The 18,768-nt window shown below is 45.4% G+C and overlaps 2 protein-coding genes across 5 annotated transcripts in view; one reads left to right on the forward strand and one right to left on the reverse strand.

Moving 5' to 3' along the window:
* SETD4 (SET domain containing 4) overlaps positions 1-18,768 on the forward strand; it is a 94,034-nt gene that overhangs the window by 33,587 nt on the left and 41,679 nt on the right. The window lies entirely within an intron of this gene.
* CBR1 (carbonyl reductase 1) lies at positions 14,131-17,488 on the reverse strand. The gene is given in 3 exon segments (NM_001082749.1): positions 14,131-14,892; positions 16,121-16,228; positions 17,079-17,488. Coding segments are annotated over 3 exon segments (834 nt in total). The 5' UTR covers positions 17,368-17,488; the 3' UTR covers positions 14,131-14,455.

Genomic DNA, 18,768 nt, shown 5'->3' on the forward strand with positions numbered 1-18,768 from the left:
CTTTACCACAAAAACTGTTGAGAAACAAAGAGGGACACTATATAATGATTAAGGGGTCAATTCAACAGGAAGATATAACAATTATCAATGTATATGCACCTAATTACAGGGCACCGGTTGATTTAAAAGATTTGTTAAGGGACTTAAAGGGAGACTTAGACCCCAATACAATAGTACTGGGGGACTTCAATACTCCACTCTCAGAAATAGATCAACAGGACAGAAGATCAACAAGGAGACAGTAGATTTAAACGACACTATAGCCCAAATGGATCTAACAGATATATAAAGAACTTTCAATCCTACAGCTAAAGATTTTACATTCTTCTCAGCATTCTGTAGGATTGACCACATACTAAGCCATAAAGCCAGTCCCACCAAATTCAAAAGAATTAGAATCATACCATGCAGCTTCTCAGACCATAAAAGAATGAAGTTGGTAATTAGTAACTCAGGAATCCCTAGAGCATATGCAAACACATGGAGATTGAACAAGATGCTCCTGAATGAACAATGGGTCATAGAAGAAATTAAAAGAGAAATCAAAAATTGTCTGGAAGTAAATGAGGATAACAGCACAACATACCAAAATTTATGGGACGCAGCAAAAGCAGTTTTAAGAGGAAAGTTATTTCAATAGGTGCCTATATCAAGAAATTGTAAAGGCACCAAATAGATGAGCTTTCAATTCATCTCAAGGATCTAGAAAATCTGCAGAAAACCAGACCCAAATCTAGAAGGAGAAGAGAAATAATTAAAATCAGAGAAGAAATCAACATTATTGAATCCAAAAAAAAAATTACAAAAAATCAGCCAAACGAGGAGCTGGTTTTTTGAAAAAATAAACAAAATTGACACCCCATTGGCCCAACTAACTAAAAAAAGAAAAGACCCAAATCAATAAAATCAGAGATAAAAAGGAAACGTAACAACAGACACCACAGAAATAAAAAGAATCATCAGAAATCACTACAAGGAATTGTATGCCAGCAAACAGGGAAACCTATCAGAAATGGATAGATTCCTGGACACATGCAACCTACCTAAATTGAACCAGGAAGACATAGAAAACCTAAACAGACCCATAACTGAGACAGAAATTGAAACAGTAATAAAGGCCCTCCCAACAAAGAAAAGCCCAGGACCAGATGGATTCACTGCTGAATTCTACCAGACATTTAAAGAAGAACTAATCCCATTTCTTCTCAAACTATTCAGAACAATCGAAGAAGAGGGAGTCCTCCCAAATTCTTTCTATGAAGCCAGCCTCACCTTAATTCCTAAGCCGGAAAAAGATGCAGCACTGAAAGAGAATTACAGACCAATATCCCTGGTGAACATAGATGCAAAAATCCTCAATAAAATTCTCGCCAATAGAATGCAACAACACATCAGAAAGATCATCCACCCAGACCAAGTGGGATTCATCCCTGGTATGCAGGGATGGTTCAACATTCGCAAAACAATCAATGTGATCCACCACATTAACTGACTGCAGAAGAAAATCCATATGATTATCTCAATAGATGCCGAGAAAGCATTTGATAAAATACAACACCCTTTCATGATGAAAACTCTAAGCAAATTGGGTATAGAAGGAACATTCCTCAATACAATCAAAGCAATTTATGAAAAACCCACAGCCAACATCCTATTGAATGGGGAAAAGTTGGAAGCATTTCCACTGAGATCTGGTACCAGACAGGGATGCCCACTCTCACCACTGCTATTCAATATAGTTCTGGAAGTTCTAGCCAGACCTATTAGGCAAGAAAAAGAAATTACAGGGATACAAATTGGGAAGGAAGAACTCAAACTATCCCTCTTTGCAGATAATATGATTCTTTACTTAGGGGACCCAAAGAACTCTACTAAGAGACTATTGGAACTCATAGAAGATTTTGGCAAAGTAGCAGGGTATAAAATCAATGCACAAAAATCAACAGCCTTTGTATACACAGACAATGCCACGGCTGAGAAAGAACTACTAAGATCAATCCCATTCACAATAGCTACAAAAACAATCAAATACCTTGGAATAAACTTAACAAAGGATGTTAAGGATCTCTATGATGAAAATTAAAAACCTTAAAGAAAGAAATAGAAGAGGATACCAAGAAATGGAAAAATCTTCCATGCTCATGGATTGGAAGAATCAACATCATCAAAATGTCCATTCTCCCAAAAGCAATTTACAGATTGAATGCGATACCAATCAAGATACCAAAGACATTCTTCTCAGATCTAGAAAAAATGATGCTGAAATTCATATGGAGGCAAAAGAGACCTCGAATAGCTAAAGCAATCTTGTACAACAAAAACAAAGCCGGAGGCATCACAATACCAGATTTCAGGACATACTACAGGGCAGTTGTAATCAAAACAGCATGGTACTGGTACAGAAACAGATGGATAGACCAATGGAACAGAATTGAAACACCAGAAATCAACCCAAACATCTACAGCCAACTCATATTTGATCAAGGATCCAAAACCAATCCCTGGAGTAAGGATAGTCTATTCAATAAATGGTGCTGGGAAAATTGGATTTCCACGTGCAGAATCATGAGGCAAGACCCCTACCTTTCACCTTACACAAAAATTCACTCAACATGGATTAAAGACTTAAATCTATGACCTGACACCGTCAAATTATTAGAGAGCATTGGAAAAACCCTGCAAGATATAGGTACCGAGAATGACTTCTTGGAAGACACTCCAGAAGCACAGGCAGTCAAAGCCAAAATTAACGTTTGGGATTGCATCAAATTGAGAAGTTTCTGTACTGCAAAAGAAACAGTCAGGAAAGTGAAGAGACAACTGACATATTGGGAAAATATATTTGCAAACTATGCAACTGATAAAGGGTTGATAAGCAGAATCTTCAAAGAAATCAAGAAACTCCACAACATGAAAACAAACAACCCACTTAAGAGATGGGCCAAGGACCTCAATAGACATTTTTCAAAAGAGGAAATCCAAATGGCCAACAGACACATGAAAAAATGTTCAAGATCACTAGCAATCAGGAAAATGCAAATCAAAACCACAATGAGGTTTCACCTCACCCCGGTTAGAATGGCTTACATTCAGAAATCTGCAAACAGTAGATGCTGGAGAGGATGTGGGGAAAAAGGGACACTAACCCACTGTTGGTGGGAATGCAAACTGGTCAAGCCACTATGGAAGTCAGTTTGGAGATTCCTCAGAAACCTGAATATAACCCTACCATTCAACCCAGCCATCATCCCACTACTTGGAATTTACCCAAAGGAAATGAAATTGGCAAATAAACAAGCTGTCTGCACATTAATGTTTATTGCAGCTCAATTCACAATAGCTAAGACCTGGAACCAACCCAAATGCCCATCATCAGTAGACTGGATAAAGAAATTATGGGACATATACTCTATAGAATACTATACAGCAGTCAAAAACAACGAAACCCAGTCATTTGCAACAAGATGGAGGAATCTGGAAAACATTATGCTGAGTGAATTAAGCCAGTCCCAAAGGGACAAATATTATATGTTCTCCCTGATCGGTGACAACTAACTGAGCACCAAAGGGGAAACTTGTTGAAGTCTAATGGACACTATGAGAAACAGTGACTTGATCAGCTCTTGTCCTGACGGTTGAGGTACAATGTAATACTTTATCCATTTTAGTATTTTTTTTGTTCTAGTACCATTGGTTGAACTCTGTAATTAACACACAATTATTCTTAGGTGTTTAAATTTTAACTGAAAAGTGATCCCTGTTAGGAATTTGGAAAACATTATGCTGAGTAAAATAAGCCAATCCCAAAGGGACATATACCGTATGTTCTCCCTGATAGGTGACAACTAACTGAGCACCAAAAAGGAAACCTGTTAAAGTGAAATGAACACTATGAGAAATGGTGACTTGATCAGCCCTTGCCCTGACTGTTGATGAACAACTTAATATTTTATCCCTCTTAGTATTTTTTTGTTTGTTCTACTTGAATACTGTAATCAATACACGATTCTTCTTAAGTGCTGAAACTTAACTGAATAGTGATTGCTGTTAAATATGAGAGTGGGAATAAGAGAGGGAAGAGATGTGCAATTCGGGACATGCTCAAGCTGACTTACCTCAAACGGTAGAGTTACAAACATACCAGGGAATTCCAATTCAATCCCATCAAGGTGGCACGTACCAATGCCATCTCACTAGTCCCAGTGATCAATTTCTGTTCACAATTGAATGATAGGACTAAGAACCAAAGGGATCACATAAACAAGACTAGTGTCTGCAAATACTAGCTGATAGAATAAAAAAGGGAGAGAACGATCCAACATGGGAAGTGAGACACACAGCAGACCCATAGAATGGCAGATGTCCTAAACAGCACTCTGGCCTCAGAATCAGCCCTTAAGGTATGCGGATCCGGCTGAAAAGCCCATGAGAGCATTTCAGGCATGGAAAGCCAAGACACTCTGGGGAAAAAAAAAAACCTAAATGAAAGATCTCTGTGAGTGAGATCCCAGTGGAAAGAATGGGTCATCAAAGAAGGAGGTACCTTTCTCTGAAGGGAGGAGAGAACTTCCACTTTGACCATGGCCTTGTTGGTGAATTCAGGGGGCTTCCATAGCCTTGGCAGCTCATGACAAGAACCTAGGGTGATTACTGATGCCATAAACAAGAGTGTCAATTTGTAAAGTCAACAACAGGAGTCACTGTGCACTTACTCCTCATGTAGGATCTCTGTCCTTAGTGTGCTGTACATTGAGATTTAATGCTATAACTAGTACTCAAACAGTATTTTTCACTTTATGTTTCTGTGTGGGAGCAAACTTTTGAAATCTTTACTTAATGTATGCTAAACTGATCTTCTGTATATAAAGAGAATCGAAAATGAATCTTGATGGGAATGGAAGGGGAGAGGGAATGGGAAAGGGGAGGGTTGCGGGTGAGAGGGACGTTATGGGGGGGGCATTGTAATCCATAAGCTGTACTTTGGAAATTTATATTCATTAAATAAAAGTTAAAAAAAAAGATGGGATGGGAGAGGGACTGGGAGGTGGGACGAGAGCTGGAGTGGAAGGGCAGGTATCGGGGGAAGAACTGCTGTAATCCAAAAGCTGTACCTAAGAAATTTATATTTATTAAATAAAAGCTTTCTAAAAAAAAAAGAAAAAAAGCCCTGGCCTGCAGTGCCGGCATCCCATGTGGGCACTGGTTCGAGTCCCCGCTACTCCACTTCTGATCCAGCTCTCTGCTATGGCCTGGGAAAGCAGTAGAAGATGGCCCAAGTCCTTAGGCCCCTGCACCCATGTGGGAGACCCAGAAGCAGCTCCTGACTCCTGGCTTTGGATCAGTGCAGCTCTGGCCATTGCAGTCATTTGGGGGAGTGAACCAGCGGATGGAAGACCTTTCTCTCTCTCTCTCACTGTTTCAAATAAATAAAATAAATCTTAAAAAACAATTTAAAGTTTCGTTTATTTTTTTTTTGAAAGGCAGATTGTCAGAGGGAGAGTTGGAGAGATGCTGGCTCATGCCCCAAATGGCCACAACGATCAGAATTGGGAAAGGCCAAAGCCAGGAGTCAAGAACTCCCTCCAGGAGTTCCATGTGAGTGGCACAGGTCAGATACTTGGGCTGTCACCAGCTTCTTTCCCAGGTGCATTAGCAGGAAGCTGGATTGAAATTTTGAAAACAGCTCGAGAATTGATTAGGAAACGCAGTTATTATCAGTGTATAATGAGTTTTGGGATAAAAACCATGACAGATTCATCACACCAGTATGATCAGACATAAATGTTACATCATTCAGAACATTCGCATCAATACCACATCAGTACCAATAAAAGTTAAAGAAGATTCAGCCTCACTCTGTTATTTGACAACACTACAAATGCAACCCAATATTCCAAATAAACCTGATTAGTTTACATCTCTTCAAAATGAGAGTTACATCTTTTGAGGTTCTACAGCTCAACGAGAAAATCTCAAAACTGACTTTTTGTCAAAAAGACTTAATGTAAAACACTGCTCTTGAGGAAGCCGGGGAATAATGTCAAAAATGGTTTCCAGCTGTGCCTGTGTCTGCACGTGGCCTCTTCTCTGTGGAGCATCTGTGTGTCTGCTTCCCTACCTGTAAGGACACTCGTCATTGGAGGTATTGCCCTCCCTAGCCCAGCAGGACCTCACGTGAACCAGTTACACCTGCATGGACCCTCTTTCCATAAAGTCACAACTGAGTTGAAAGGGGGTGTGAGGTTTTGGAGGATGTAGCTGAATCCACTACAGAATCTTAGCTTAATGTTTCTATTGAGTCATTTCAATTGCTGTAATATATGCTTGGTTGGTTTATCATGAATTCTCATCTGTATGTGTCTTAGCCTTTTTGTGCTGGTATTAAAAAAATAACTGAGATTGGATAATTTATAAACAATAGAAATATATTTCTTACAGTTCTAGAAGATAGGATGTCCAAGATCAAGATGTTGGCAGGTTTGGCTTCTTGTTTGTTTTGTTTAATTTTTCAGAAAATCTGATTTTTGTTCTTTTGATTTTTTTTGTTGTTGTTATATTTTTGTTTCATGCTACTTGGATCCTTATTAATTCTTGCTTCCTGTTTATTTTGAGTTTAGCTTGTTGTTGCTTTTCTAAGTCCCTGACATACACTGTTAAATTTTTTAAAATCTGGCCGGCGCCACAGCTCACTTGGCTAATTCTCCACCTGTGGCACCGGCACCCCGGGTTCTAGTCCGGGTTGGGGTGCCGGATTCTGTCCCGGTTGCTCCTCTTCCAGTCCAGCTCTCTGCTGTGGCCCAGGAAGGCAGTGGAGAATGGCCCAAGTGGTTGGGCCCTGCACCCGCATGGGAGCCCAGGAGGAAGCACCTGGTTCCTGGCTTCGGATTGGCGTAGAGCTGGCCATAGCAGCCATTAGGGGAGTGAACCAACAGAAAAGGAAGACCTTTCTCTCTGTCTCTCTCTCACTGTCTAACTCTGCCTGTCAAAAAAAATTTTTTTTAAATCTGGAATCTTTCTATTTTTAAAATCTACGCACTTAATACTATAAAATTCAATCTGAATACTGCTTTATTGTATGCACTGATTTTAGCATGTTGCATTTTCAATTCCATTTGATTGTATACATTTTTTATTTTCTTTTTCACTTGTTTAATGATCAATTTGTCATTCAGTCATGTTTTCAAAATTCTATGTATTCATGAATTTTGTTTCTCTTGTTGCTCAGAGCCTAGAGTTTTTTCTGGGTCTCCCACGCGGATGCAGGGACCCAAGGACTTGGGCCATCTTCTGTTGTTTTCTCAGGCCATAGCAGAGAGCTGGATTGGAAGTGGTGCAGCCAGGTCTCGAACCGGTGTGCATATGGGATGCTGGCGCTTTAGGCCAGGGCATTAACCTGCTGCACCACAGCGCTGACCCCTCCAGTGGAATCTAACATGAAGTGCTTGTGCATACAGGGCAACAGACCTTGAGGGATGCTGATCTTGAGTATGGGACCAGAGCCAGCAGTACAAACGAAGTAGCCATCTACAGTTCAGGTCCCATACAACCATAGGGCCTTGTCCTCCCGCCAAGGACCTTGTTGACTCTGGTGCATCTCCTCTGTGGGTGCTCCCTTCAACCACCCTCTCCAGCACTGGCACACTGTGGTTTGCTTCTAGACTTTGCATTACATTGAAGTATCTTTCTGGAGATTGAGAGAAGCAGAGACTTTGGAGCAAATGACTTTCTCATTCTTGTATTCACCTTCTCAGAATCATTGGCTGTAAACTATGAAAGAAAGAAATCAAGTTGAAGCTCATAAAATGCCTGATTTAGTGCTTCCTGAATATTACAAAATGGGCTATGGAAGACCTTCTGTAATAACACAAGAAAAATCTGATTACAAAAAAAAGAAACAGGTTTATTAGAGACTTACCATGCCAAGGATGACCCTAGTTGAATAAATTCTATCCAAGGATGGCCTTGGGGCCTTAAGCTATTGAGGCTTATGTTTGGATGGTTAGTAGGCAGAAGTTAGCAATTAATATCTGCTCTTGGGTTGGTCAGTGTTAGTTAGTCATGTAGGAGAGTTGCTGAGATGGTTTCTACTTGAACAGTTGATCTGTGAGCTGATCTGTCTAAAATACCGAGTCCACCCAGCTAACAGTTGCCTTAGCTATTTGTGTTGAACATTCTGTCTCTGTATTTCACATTTTTACTTTTCACTTAGTTTATCTGGATGGCAAGCTATACCCATATTTTCTTATTTTTCTCAGTCCTAAGTTCCCAATCACACTTCAACCATGCCTATTAGACAACATCTTTGACTCACATTACTGGGTTAAGTACCTTGGCTAAGATGGGGGTCACTATTTTCAATAGATATTACACATTCATGTTTTGGTCAAAAAGTCATCTGAGAAAACACAGCAGGATTGTAGAACTAGTTAAAGGTCACGTTAATCTTTAAACCATGCATTTGAGCCTGGCGACGATGACATTGAGTTTGTAGTCTACATTTATGCAAGGAATCAAGTATGTACAATATATACCAAGAAAACAGTCCCAAACACAATGGTAAGAGCCTGCAGAACCAAGCGTGGGGGTATCAACAAGATTGCCAAATTTTCTGAAGTCTTTGTTTTGCATACGTCTTTAAGATCAAAGATCTGGAGCCAGGACTGTGGCATAGCAGGTAAAGCCGCCGCCTGCAGTGCCAGCATCCCATATGGGCACTGGTTCAAGTCCCAGATGCTCCACTTCTGATCCAGCTCTCTGCTATGGCCTGGGAAAGCAGTCAAAGATGGCCCAAGTGCTTGGGCCCCTGCACCCACGTGGGAGACCTGGAATAAGCTCCTGGCTCCATGCTTCGGATCAGCTCAACTCGGCTGTTGCAGCCAACTGGGGAGTGAACCAGCAGATGGAAGACCCCCCCCCCCCCCGTCTCTCTGCCTCACCTCTCTTTCTCTCTGTAACTCTGGCTTTCAAATAAGTAAATAAATCTTTTTAAAAAAAGATCAAAGATCATACAAAGACTGTAGATTCTGGCTAAAACTTTCAGAACTATACTGAATAAGAGTGGTGACCAAAAAAGACACATATCAAGTAAGAAAAAAAAAAAAGAAGAGACTGTAGGGATGGGAGTGCAACATTCCTTCTCTAAGATGGTACATTTATGAACTGAGAAGTTAAGAGAATGATTCTGTTCTCAGCCAGTCTCTGTCCAACCCTGTGAATTTCTTAGACATGGGAGACTTCTGGCCTTAATTGTACTCTGAATCTGTCAGCTTCAGAATCAAAGCATATAGGGATGGGGTCAGGGCTGTGGCTCAGGGGGTTAAAGCCCCCAGCCTGCAGTGCCAGCATCCCTTATGGGCGCCAGTTGGAGTCCTGGCTGCTGCATTTCCAATCCCTGCTAATGCTCCTGGGAAAAAGCAGTGGAGGATGGTCCAAACACTTGGGCCCCTGCACCCACGTGGGAGACCTGGAAGAAGCTCCTGGCTCCTGGCTTCAGCTTGGCTCAGTCATGGCTATTGAAGGCATTTGGAGAGTGAATCAGCAGATGAAAGATCTCTCTCTCTCTCTCTTTTTCTCTCTCTCTGTAACTCTGCCTTTCAAAGATATAAATACATCTTTAAAAAACTGCATGTAGGGCTTTTGAGCCTCTTTTGGGACCAGGGACAGGACTCTGAGCTTGAGCTTAAGCAGAAATCTTCCTCAGGGCATCTGTTCAAGAGACTAGTCCTCCACCTGCTCAACAGTCCCACGCCATCCTGTTGCTTCCCAAGCTCTCCTAGAAAGTTCGATTGAAGTGCTCTTTGCTTTGGAAGCTACTTACATTTCATGTTAATGGAGAGAGAAAAAGTCCCATTCTTTGAATGACTTGATAGGAAGTCTTATCTGCCATCTGTAAAATCATGCAGAAGTTAAGTCCTATTATTTGAAAACCACCTGACTCGGTACAAGGAGTTGGTACTGTAGGAAACTGTGATGCTCGAAGGAATGTAGTGTCATTCCAACAGTTGATTAAATTATGTTTTGGTCTTGGAGTGACTGGGGTACAGACAGTGGTCAGGAGAGGGGCCCAAACTGATGACATAGAGGGAAGACAGCAAGCATTTATTTGCTATCCAGGGAGAAAGGAAATAATAGCCAGGCAAATAAGGAAGCAATGTATGACACGTATGGTATTCAGCTGTTCAGGCATTTGAGATCTAAAGCACTGTCTAGGGTGGCAGCTGTCCACTTCATGTTGATCTGAAGGAGGTAGGGTACCTGTTTCCTTCCTACAGTGTCTGCTCCTGGGGGATTCCCAGGAATCCCAGTTGGAGTTCTGCAGTTCAGCTGGCTTCCATTCTATGGAACCTTGGTGTTCTCCCCACTGGGTGAGGTGATGCCAAGCAGGCCTCCTTTGTAATTTGGCCGTAATGTGGTGGTCGGTGAGAACTGTTCTTTTCTTCAGGTTTGGAAGCTGCCTTCGCACGATGTCTCTTTCAGACTTCTCCAAGTTTCAGATCATATGGGCAGTGACTAGGGAGATGCCAAGAAAAGGCTGCCATGTACTTGGAAGGATACGATTGAGAACACTGCATTGTCCCCTGACAAGCTTAAGTGCTAACTTTTGGGAACAGGGTATAGTCTGAGATTGCAGGAGATATTCAAAGACACATAATCTGTCCAGTTATCAACTCATAAATGGGGAGTCGATTATCCCACGAAGGAGCTGATGTCTTGTTCATTAAGGCCACAAGCAGCCCCTTAGAGTACATTGACAACTTCAGTTGCAAAATATCCTTTGCCCTATTGATGTGTCTTCAAGATTACGAAAGGTACAAGTAATAAAGTCTTTAATCAGCAAAGTTTTGCAGTTACTCAGTTGCAACTGCAGTGATTTTTGAATTTTTCTGTGAGAGGAAAGATGGGTTGAAATTCCGCAAGTAAGGAACATAAAGTGGTCTTTTAGCTAGTACAGGAACTGCTGCTTTGACAAAGAAGAATCTGCACCCATCTCAAGAAGCAGCAAAACATGACCAGAATATATTTGCAATGTACCAGAGGGAGCAATCACATTAAGTCCATATGGGAATGCTCTGAGGGCCCCTGAACCCCAGCTTGTGTCCTTGTCTCCTGCTTAGTTTTCTCAGCATTTTGGTGGTAGCAGATGAAGCATGAACCAGAAACATCTCCATAGCTTCAGGAGAGATTCCTCACCAATGCCGATCAAGAACAGTCACAATTTGTCCTACCTGGAGGCATCAGTTCATGGCAGAATCTTCCAGGGTTCGATTCCAGGTCTCCTGGTACCAACAGCCTGTCCTGAGTATGAGAGGTCATTTTCTTACTCCATGCAGCCAGATCTTTCCTGAGGTCTCTTTTCCAGTTTCTGAGATGCTTCTTGACTTTTGACGCATTGATGTTTCTAGACATTCCCAGTACGTGGCTATGAGAAGTTTTAAGGGCCATGATGCTAGTAAGGGCCATCTACTTGGCAGTATTCACCCCAAAATTTGCTGTTTTAATTCAACAATCAGTGTCCAACCTGGACTTCCCATGGGACTTTGGAATACCTCTGTTTGAGGTATAGATGGTTCCAGAACCGGGTGAACAAAAGTTAAGCAATCAGGAGGTTATCTTTCTGCAGACCGAGGACTAGGGATCTTGCGGCTATGGCTGTGGATTAAACGGGTGAGGCAGAAAGTAACAAAATGTCATGGGAGCTCCGTGTGTCCAAAGCAGTGCTGCATATGCTCAGTGAGCAGTGTGCTCGCAGAGCACAAGGACCGTAATTACAGCAGCCCTCAGGGTAAGCTGGCAGAGGTCTCCAGACCCTTGGCTGATGGTGTTGTCCTGAGACAAGGAAGACAGATGCAGTAACCACCATCCAACAAAGTCACTGGAATTTGGAACAGTCTTCCGTAAAGCCCTTCAAGCGGCTAAGTGTTACTTGTAAGGTTATGAGGGGAAAATGTTTTTGTAATTCCCTTATACATTTCCAAAGTAGTACTTGAAGTACTACAGGAGTACCCTTGATCTAGACACAGTTGTTGTTCTGGTTTCTGTTTACAAAAATGAAATTACTAGGAGGAAAGGGAGAGCCTTCTTAGAGGACAAAACTTGTGAACTTCAGTTTTAAAATACAGGCTGCATTTGTGTTTGGGGTGGGGCAGGGGGACTACTTTTCATTTCTTTAAGTCTGAAATTCACTGGTGAATGGAGGAAGAACATGAGTAGGGTCCCCACACATGGAGTGACTGTATGGAAGGGCGGGAATGGACGGCACATGTCTTGATGCCCACCGCCTCCCACTGGATGCTTGGCGGTGAACAGGTGCTTCCCAGCACCACCAGAGATGGCGTCAGCCTAGATTACTGGTACTAATGAGAGCAGACACCTTGCAAGTCCATGTGCTAGACACTGTTTACAACACTAATACATGCATACCACCCTACTATCCCCCACTTAATAGTAGAGAGAATTGAGACACAGCAAGATGGAGTCATTTTATCCAAGATCATGCACTAAGGTGGGAGAACCAAGATTTTCCCCATGTTTTGTAAGTTTCTTTTTAAGATTTTATTTATTTATTTGAGAGGTAGAGTTACAGATAGTGAGAGGAAGAGATGAGAGAAAGGTCTTCCATCTGCTGCTTCACTCCTCAAATGGCTGCAACAGCTGGAGCTGTGTCGATCTGAAGCTAGGAGCCAGGTGCTTCTTCCTGGTCTCCCACGTGGGTATAGGGGCCCAAGCACTTGGGCCATCCTCCACTGCTTTCCCAGGCCACAGCAGAGACCTGGACTGGAAAAGGAGCAGCTAGGTCTAGAACTGGTGCCCACATGGGATGCTGGCGCCTCAGGTGGAGGATCAACCTAGTGCGCCACGGCACCAGCCCCTTGTAAGTTTTAAATAAACAAAAATGTAAAAGAATAGTATAATAAAGATGCATAACTGACCGAGGCCTGGCAACTGTGAGAATTCCAAACTTGACTTACATGTTCATCTCTGTGTACTCTGCTGTGACAAGGCAATGTGTCAGACCTCAGGAATGTCATCCCTACACAACACATTTAAGTCCAGGAGACTTAGTAATAATTCCTTGATCTCTAAGTAGTTTAGGGCTGAGTGTTTCATACAGATGCCCTCTCATGTCACATGAGTGACATCTGACATGGCTGTTTTTCACAATGATTTAGGCTTAAGAAACCAAGACATTGGGTTAAACCTGCAGTGCTCGCATCCCATATAGGCGCTGGTTCGAAACCGGGCTGCTCCAATTCTGATCCAGCTCCCTGCCGATGGCCTGGGAAAGTAGAAGATGGCCCAAGTCCTTGAGCCCTGGCATCTGCATGGGAGACTGAGAGGAAGCTCCTGGCTCCTGGCTTCAGATCAGTGCAGCTCTGGCCGTTGCCGCCAATTGGGGAGTGAACCAGCAGATGGAAGACCTCTCTCTCTCTCTCTCTGCCTCTCCTCTCTGTGTAACTCTTTCAAATAAATAAATAAATCTTAAAAAAAAAGAGAGCAGACCATCTGCCTTTCCCTTCATGGTATTGTCCATGTTCTAGAGATGGTAAAACTGAAGCTAGATGAAATCACCCTGGGCCGGCGCCGTGGCTTAATAGGCTAATCCTCTGCCTGCGGCGCTGGCACCCTGGGTTCTAGTCCCGGTCGGGACGCCGGATTCCGTCCCGGTCGCTCCTCTTCATGTCCAGCTCTCTGCTGTGGCCCGGGAAGGCAATGGAGGATGGCTCAAGTCCTTGACCCCTGCACCCGCATGGGAGACCAGGAGAAGCACCTGGCTCCTGGATTCGGATCAGCGCGGTGTGCCAGCCATGGCGCCCATTGGAGGGTGAACCAACGGCAAAAGGAAGACCTTTCTTTCTGTCTCTCTCTCACTGTCCACTCTGCCTATCAAAAAAAAAAATCACGCTGCTGTGCTTCAGTTTCCATGTTGTGCATGTTTTGGCAATAGCTAATGGCCCATCTGAGTAACTGGGACGGAGTGTGTGACCTACAGATCCCAGGACATTGACTACTGGACTCTCTCTGTGTTAGCTGACTCCTGAGTTCTACCATCCTTCTACTGACCCAATGTTTTGAAGGTTTTACTTTGGGAAAGATCTGTTTCAACGTATAAACAATCTACATGTGTTCTTTGAAAGAACCATTTATTTAACTATCGATTTTCATTGTTTCTTTTCAGCAATTACAATTTTTCTCTCCTGTATCACATACGAAATTGGAAAGGATCTTTTCAGCAATTACGATTTTTCTCTTCCTGTATCATACAGGAAATTGGAAAGGACTTCATGGAATTAGTAGTCAGGAATAGCCAACTCAGGTACATTAGTAGAGGTTAGTTGATAGAGATGTTTGCCTTTCTTCTCACTCCTGGTTGGAAAATCTGTTGACTGTGAGACATCCTTTATATTAAGCAGGACAGGCTAGAAAACAGGAGCCATGGGTGGAGCTGGGGGTGAGCTCACCACTGTTCAACTTTTTTGTCCATGACAAACTGCCCATGAGGGCCCTCGGCATCTGGAGGCAAAAGGGCCAAGTACACGGGGGTCTCTGCTCCTTCTTCTGGGCTCTTGGTGGCGTTGGGTCCCCCCATGTCAGTTCTCACCCACCCTGGGCAGCAAGCATTCACGAGGATCTTGTCCCCTCCCCTGTGCTCACTCAGGTGCCTGGCCTGGATTCTGGACAAGACAGTGACGCCCATCTTGGTCACTCCATAGGCAGTGTCAGGCCAGCCTTCTGTCTGGTGCACCCCCTTCTTCGTGTCTTCCACGAACTTCTTCATGAGCCCCACCAGCTCCTCCTCCGTGATGGTCTCACTGCGAAACTTCTGCTGCAGCTCCGGGCTGCAGGATTTAAGGGCTCTGAGACATGTCATGCTGGACACGTTCACCACTCTGCCTAAAATACACCAGAAATCACTATCAGGAGAGGCTTGCACAGGACGGCTGGAGCCCAAAGGCGCTGGGATTTGAGACCAGAAAACTTCTTCTTGAGAAACAAAGGCCAGTGTGCATTCTAAGAGCAGCAGGCATGGATGGTGCAGTCGGTGCGTAAGAAACTATTTGTACCTTCAAGAATTCAATCAGTAGAGGAAGCAGGTGAATTGGAAAGAGAACCAGAGTCTTGGATGAAGTAGAACCTTTCAAGAGGACAGGACAGGAAAACAAGATAGGAGTTGAGAGTAAACTATACGTGCACGTCCTCACTGTAAACCACTCATTTCCACCCTTTGAGAAGTGGCTGCCATTCTTTCTTGGTGTGATGTGCTGAGTGACAGTTCACCTCCTGTCTCATTACTTGGGATTAGTGCAGCACTTCACAACAAAGAAATAGGATCGTGCGCACATCAAGAACAATGAGTGCACTGAATAGCAGGGAATATGAGCATGGAGTTAGGCAGGGTCAGATTATGGAATCCCTGTGAACCGTGGTGAGATCTGTACTTTGCTCCTGGAGGACTTCTGAGAGGGGTGGCCATCAGAGCCTGTGTAGGAAGCCAAGAAAGGAAAGGACCCAAGAAGAGACGTCTCTTAGGGGGGTTGCAGCTGTGCAGAAGCCCACGGGAAGGCCAGCTCTGCAGCTGGGAGCAATGGGCGGGGAGAGAGTGAGTGGCACAACCTTGGGACCTGTAGTGACTGTGAGGTCTCTGTGCAGGGTGACCTCCAGGACCTGGTGGGTGGCCAGGGTGACGCAGGAGGATGATGACTGTTCTCTGGAAATGTGTTAGCTGGGGAGGGGCATCAGGAGGAGGAGAGGAAGGAGGAACTCCAGGAGTACCCTAGGCAGGTGACAGAGTTTAGGGGGATGATGGATGGCTGTAGGAAGCCTCTGTTAGCCTGAGAGGGCACAGGGGTCCACCTTAGGGCCTCCAACATGAGTGGGCATGGGGGAAATAAAGAGTCTCCCAGGGACTACAGGGTCAGAAGGCGCCAGGTCTGCCAAGAGCAGAGACCGCAGGGGCAGTGCAGGAGCGGGGACGACGTCCTGACCCAGGACAGCCCCTGGCAGGGGCGGCAGCAGGCTGGTGCAGCTGGAGCAGGACAGGCAGCAGGGATGGAGCTGAGAGCCCGGGCAGCAGGGCCAGCTCCCTCCTGAAGGCACAGCGTGGGGTCCCCAGGAGGCTCACCTCCGGGCCTCATGAGAGGCAGCAGCTCTGTGCAGACATCTCGGGTACCATCAAAGTTTGTCTTCATAGTCACTTCCGCTTGAATATGAAAGGGCGTGGTATCCTCCACTTTTAGGGCAGAGAGAACACTGTCAATTAACTGCAAGCACAGGGGACCACTCCATTTAGTAGAACGGCGTGAGACATGGGTGACTTCTGAGTTGTGTCTGGGTGCAGTCACAGCATCGCGCCAGCGTCTATCCCTGCTTTGACCTCGGCCTCTGTATGAGACGGCAGCACTGGGAGAGGCTGGGCAAAGCCTGCTGGCCTGGGCTCTGGATTTAACCAGTTCCAATTTACTTATTCCAGAAGCAGCTTAAAATCTGCCCCACACCCTGACGCCAATCCCCTAGAAACTGTGAAGAAAATCTTCAAGGGCCGGCGCCACGGCTCACTAGGCTAATCCTCCGCCTTGCGGCGCTGGCACCCCAGGTTCTAGTCCTGGTCGGGGCGCCGGATTCTGTCCTGGTTGCCTCTCTTCCAGGCCAGCTCTCTGCTGTGGTCCGGGAGTGCTGTGGAGGATGGCCCAGGTCCTTGGGCCCTGCACCCCATAGGAGACCAGGAGAAGCACCTGGCTCCTGGCTTTGGATCAGCGCGGTGCGCTGGTCGCAGTGCGCCGGCTGCGGTGGCCCTTGGAGGGTGAACCAAGGGCAAAGGAAGATCTTTCTCTCTGTCTCTCTCTCTTACTCTCCACTCTGCCTGTAAAAAAAAAAAAAAAAAAAAAAAAAAAAGAAAAAAGAAAATCTTGCAGCCAAGGAAACACAAAGGACACAAAGGTCTCTGTGGCTGGACTCTGTGCCTCCCCCACCCCATTCAGCCTCCTGAAAGGCCCAGTGCCCACCCCAGGCTCCTCCGACAGGCGCGGCCCACACTGGCTGGAGGTTCTGGGCCATCCCACCCCGCGCGCCCCCGCCCTCACTTTTGAAGGCGATGGCCGCGTTGTTGACCAGCACGTTGAGGCCCCCGTACGCCCGGCGCAGGAAGTCGCGCAGGGCGCGGATGCTCTGCAGGTCCGTGATGTCCAGCTGGTGGAAGCGCGGGCTCAGGCCCTCGGCCTGCAGCTGCTGCACGGCGGCCTGGCCCTGCGCCTCGTCCTGCGCCGTGAGAAGCACGTCCCCTGAGAAGAGCCGGCACAGGGCGCGTGTGATGGCGAAGCCGACGCCCTTGTTGGCGCCGGTCACCAGCGCCACGCGGCGGTCACTCGGCATCGCTGGGCTGTCACCGCTGGACCACTGCGTGGAGAACAACCCAGGAGCAGAGCCTGTGCTACGCAGGTTGTCCGGGAGTCCAGGCAGGTCTGGAGCCCGCTGGGTGCGCGCCGGGAGTCTTGAATGCAGTGAGCTTAGCGAGTGCGCCAGCGCAGGCCCAGCCTCAGAAAAGCTTGATTTTTTTATACCTCCTCATCGCGAGGAGATGGACAACAGGAGCGACCTCGGTGGACCTTGCGAAACCTGCAGGGGGAAAGGGAATGTTTGAGAGTAGGGTTACGCAATAAACTCGGAGGAAAATTACAGGGGATCAGCTTCTGTCGGGTCCCTCCCTGAGCGCATGGAAGCTAAGCTCCTGAGAGTGCTTGGCCAGGTTTTCCTCTTGCAGTGGGACGCGTTTAGGGAAGCAGCGTGCAGTGTGCTGTCTGCGCGCGCCTGGAGCGCCATCGCCTTACCTGGCTGGGTCCTGCGGTGCACAGGTGTGAGGGGGCCTCGCAGCCCTGTTTTATACACTCAGTGTGTGCGAGTGCACCTTTATATCCCCATTCAAAATGAAGAAATGGATACATCCTCGGGGGTTTATAAATGGCTCAGCGGTGGGAAATGCATTGTCCTCCCTGCTTCCAACAAAGGGATAAGTGACTTGAAGGTCAATTTAATTTCTGTGTCATCGCATTGGTTGCCACTAGGCACACGTGTCCGTTTCAATGTCAGCTTCAATGAGCGGCATTCATGCAATGAAAAATGTCGTTGCAATAGCCACATTCTAGATGGGCAATGTTCGTGTGCCACCGTGGCCACTGTTGTGGTCTGGGCAGATATAGGATGTGTCCATTCTTGAAGAAGGTTCTGAGGAAGGTGCTTCTGACAGATTCTACGAATGCTGCTATTTTAATGCAGGTTTCTGATCAGTGGCTTGGCAGAATTTAAACTGGGAAAGGCCCTTGCTCTTCTTTCTGGCTGTTAGTGTTATTAAGATAGTTTAGCTTCACATGTAGTTGTACAATACAATCCAGGGATTTCTTAGGCTTTATCCAGTTCCATTTTGTGTTCACAATTTTTTTTTTAAAACTGCAGTACAATACCACAGTGAGCCATTTGACAACAAAATAATCCTCCATCCTATTCGGAGCTCCCTAGTCTTAGGAGTGTTTGGTCTAGCGCAGTTTCATCCCGTGCAGTTTTGCGTTTCCACCACTGCAGTCCAGATCGGACCTTGGCACCCGCACCAGGAGCCCCTGTGGCTCTGGTAGAACTAAAGCACTCTCCCGGAGCCCCGACCCAGTTCCCGCCTCTGACGGCTTTGCATGTGCTCAGCCTTTCTACCATTTTGTTGTTTCAAATGTTACACGTATGAACTTATACAACGTGTATCCTTATGGATTTTTTTCTATTCAGGGT

Source organism: Oryctolagus cuniculus, chromosome 4, assembly GCF_051225735.1.
Source record: "Oryctolagus cuniculus isolate XC-2025 breed Fujian yellow rabbit chromosome 4, ASM5122573v1, whole genome shotgun sequence".
NCBI lineage: Eukaryota > Metazoa > Chordata > Mammalia > Lagomorpha > Leporidae > Oryctolagus > Oryctolagus cuniculus.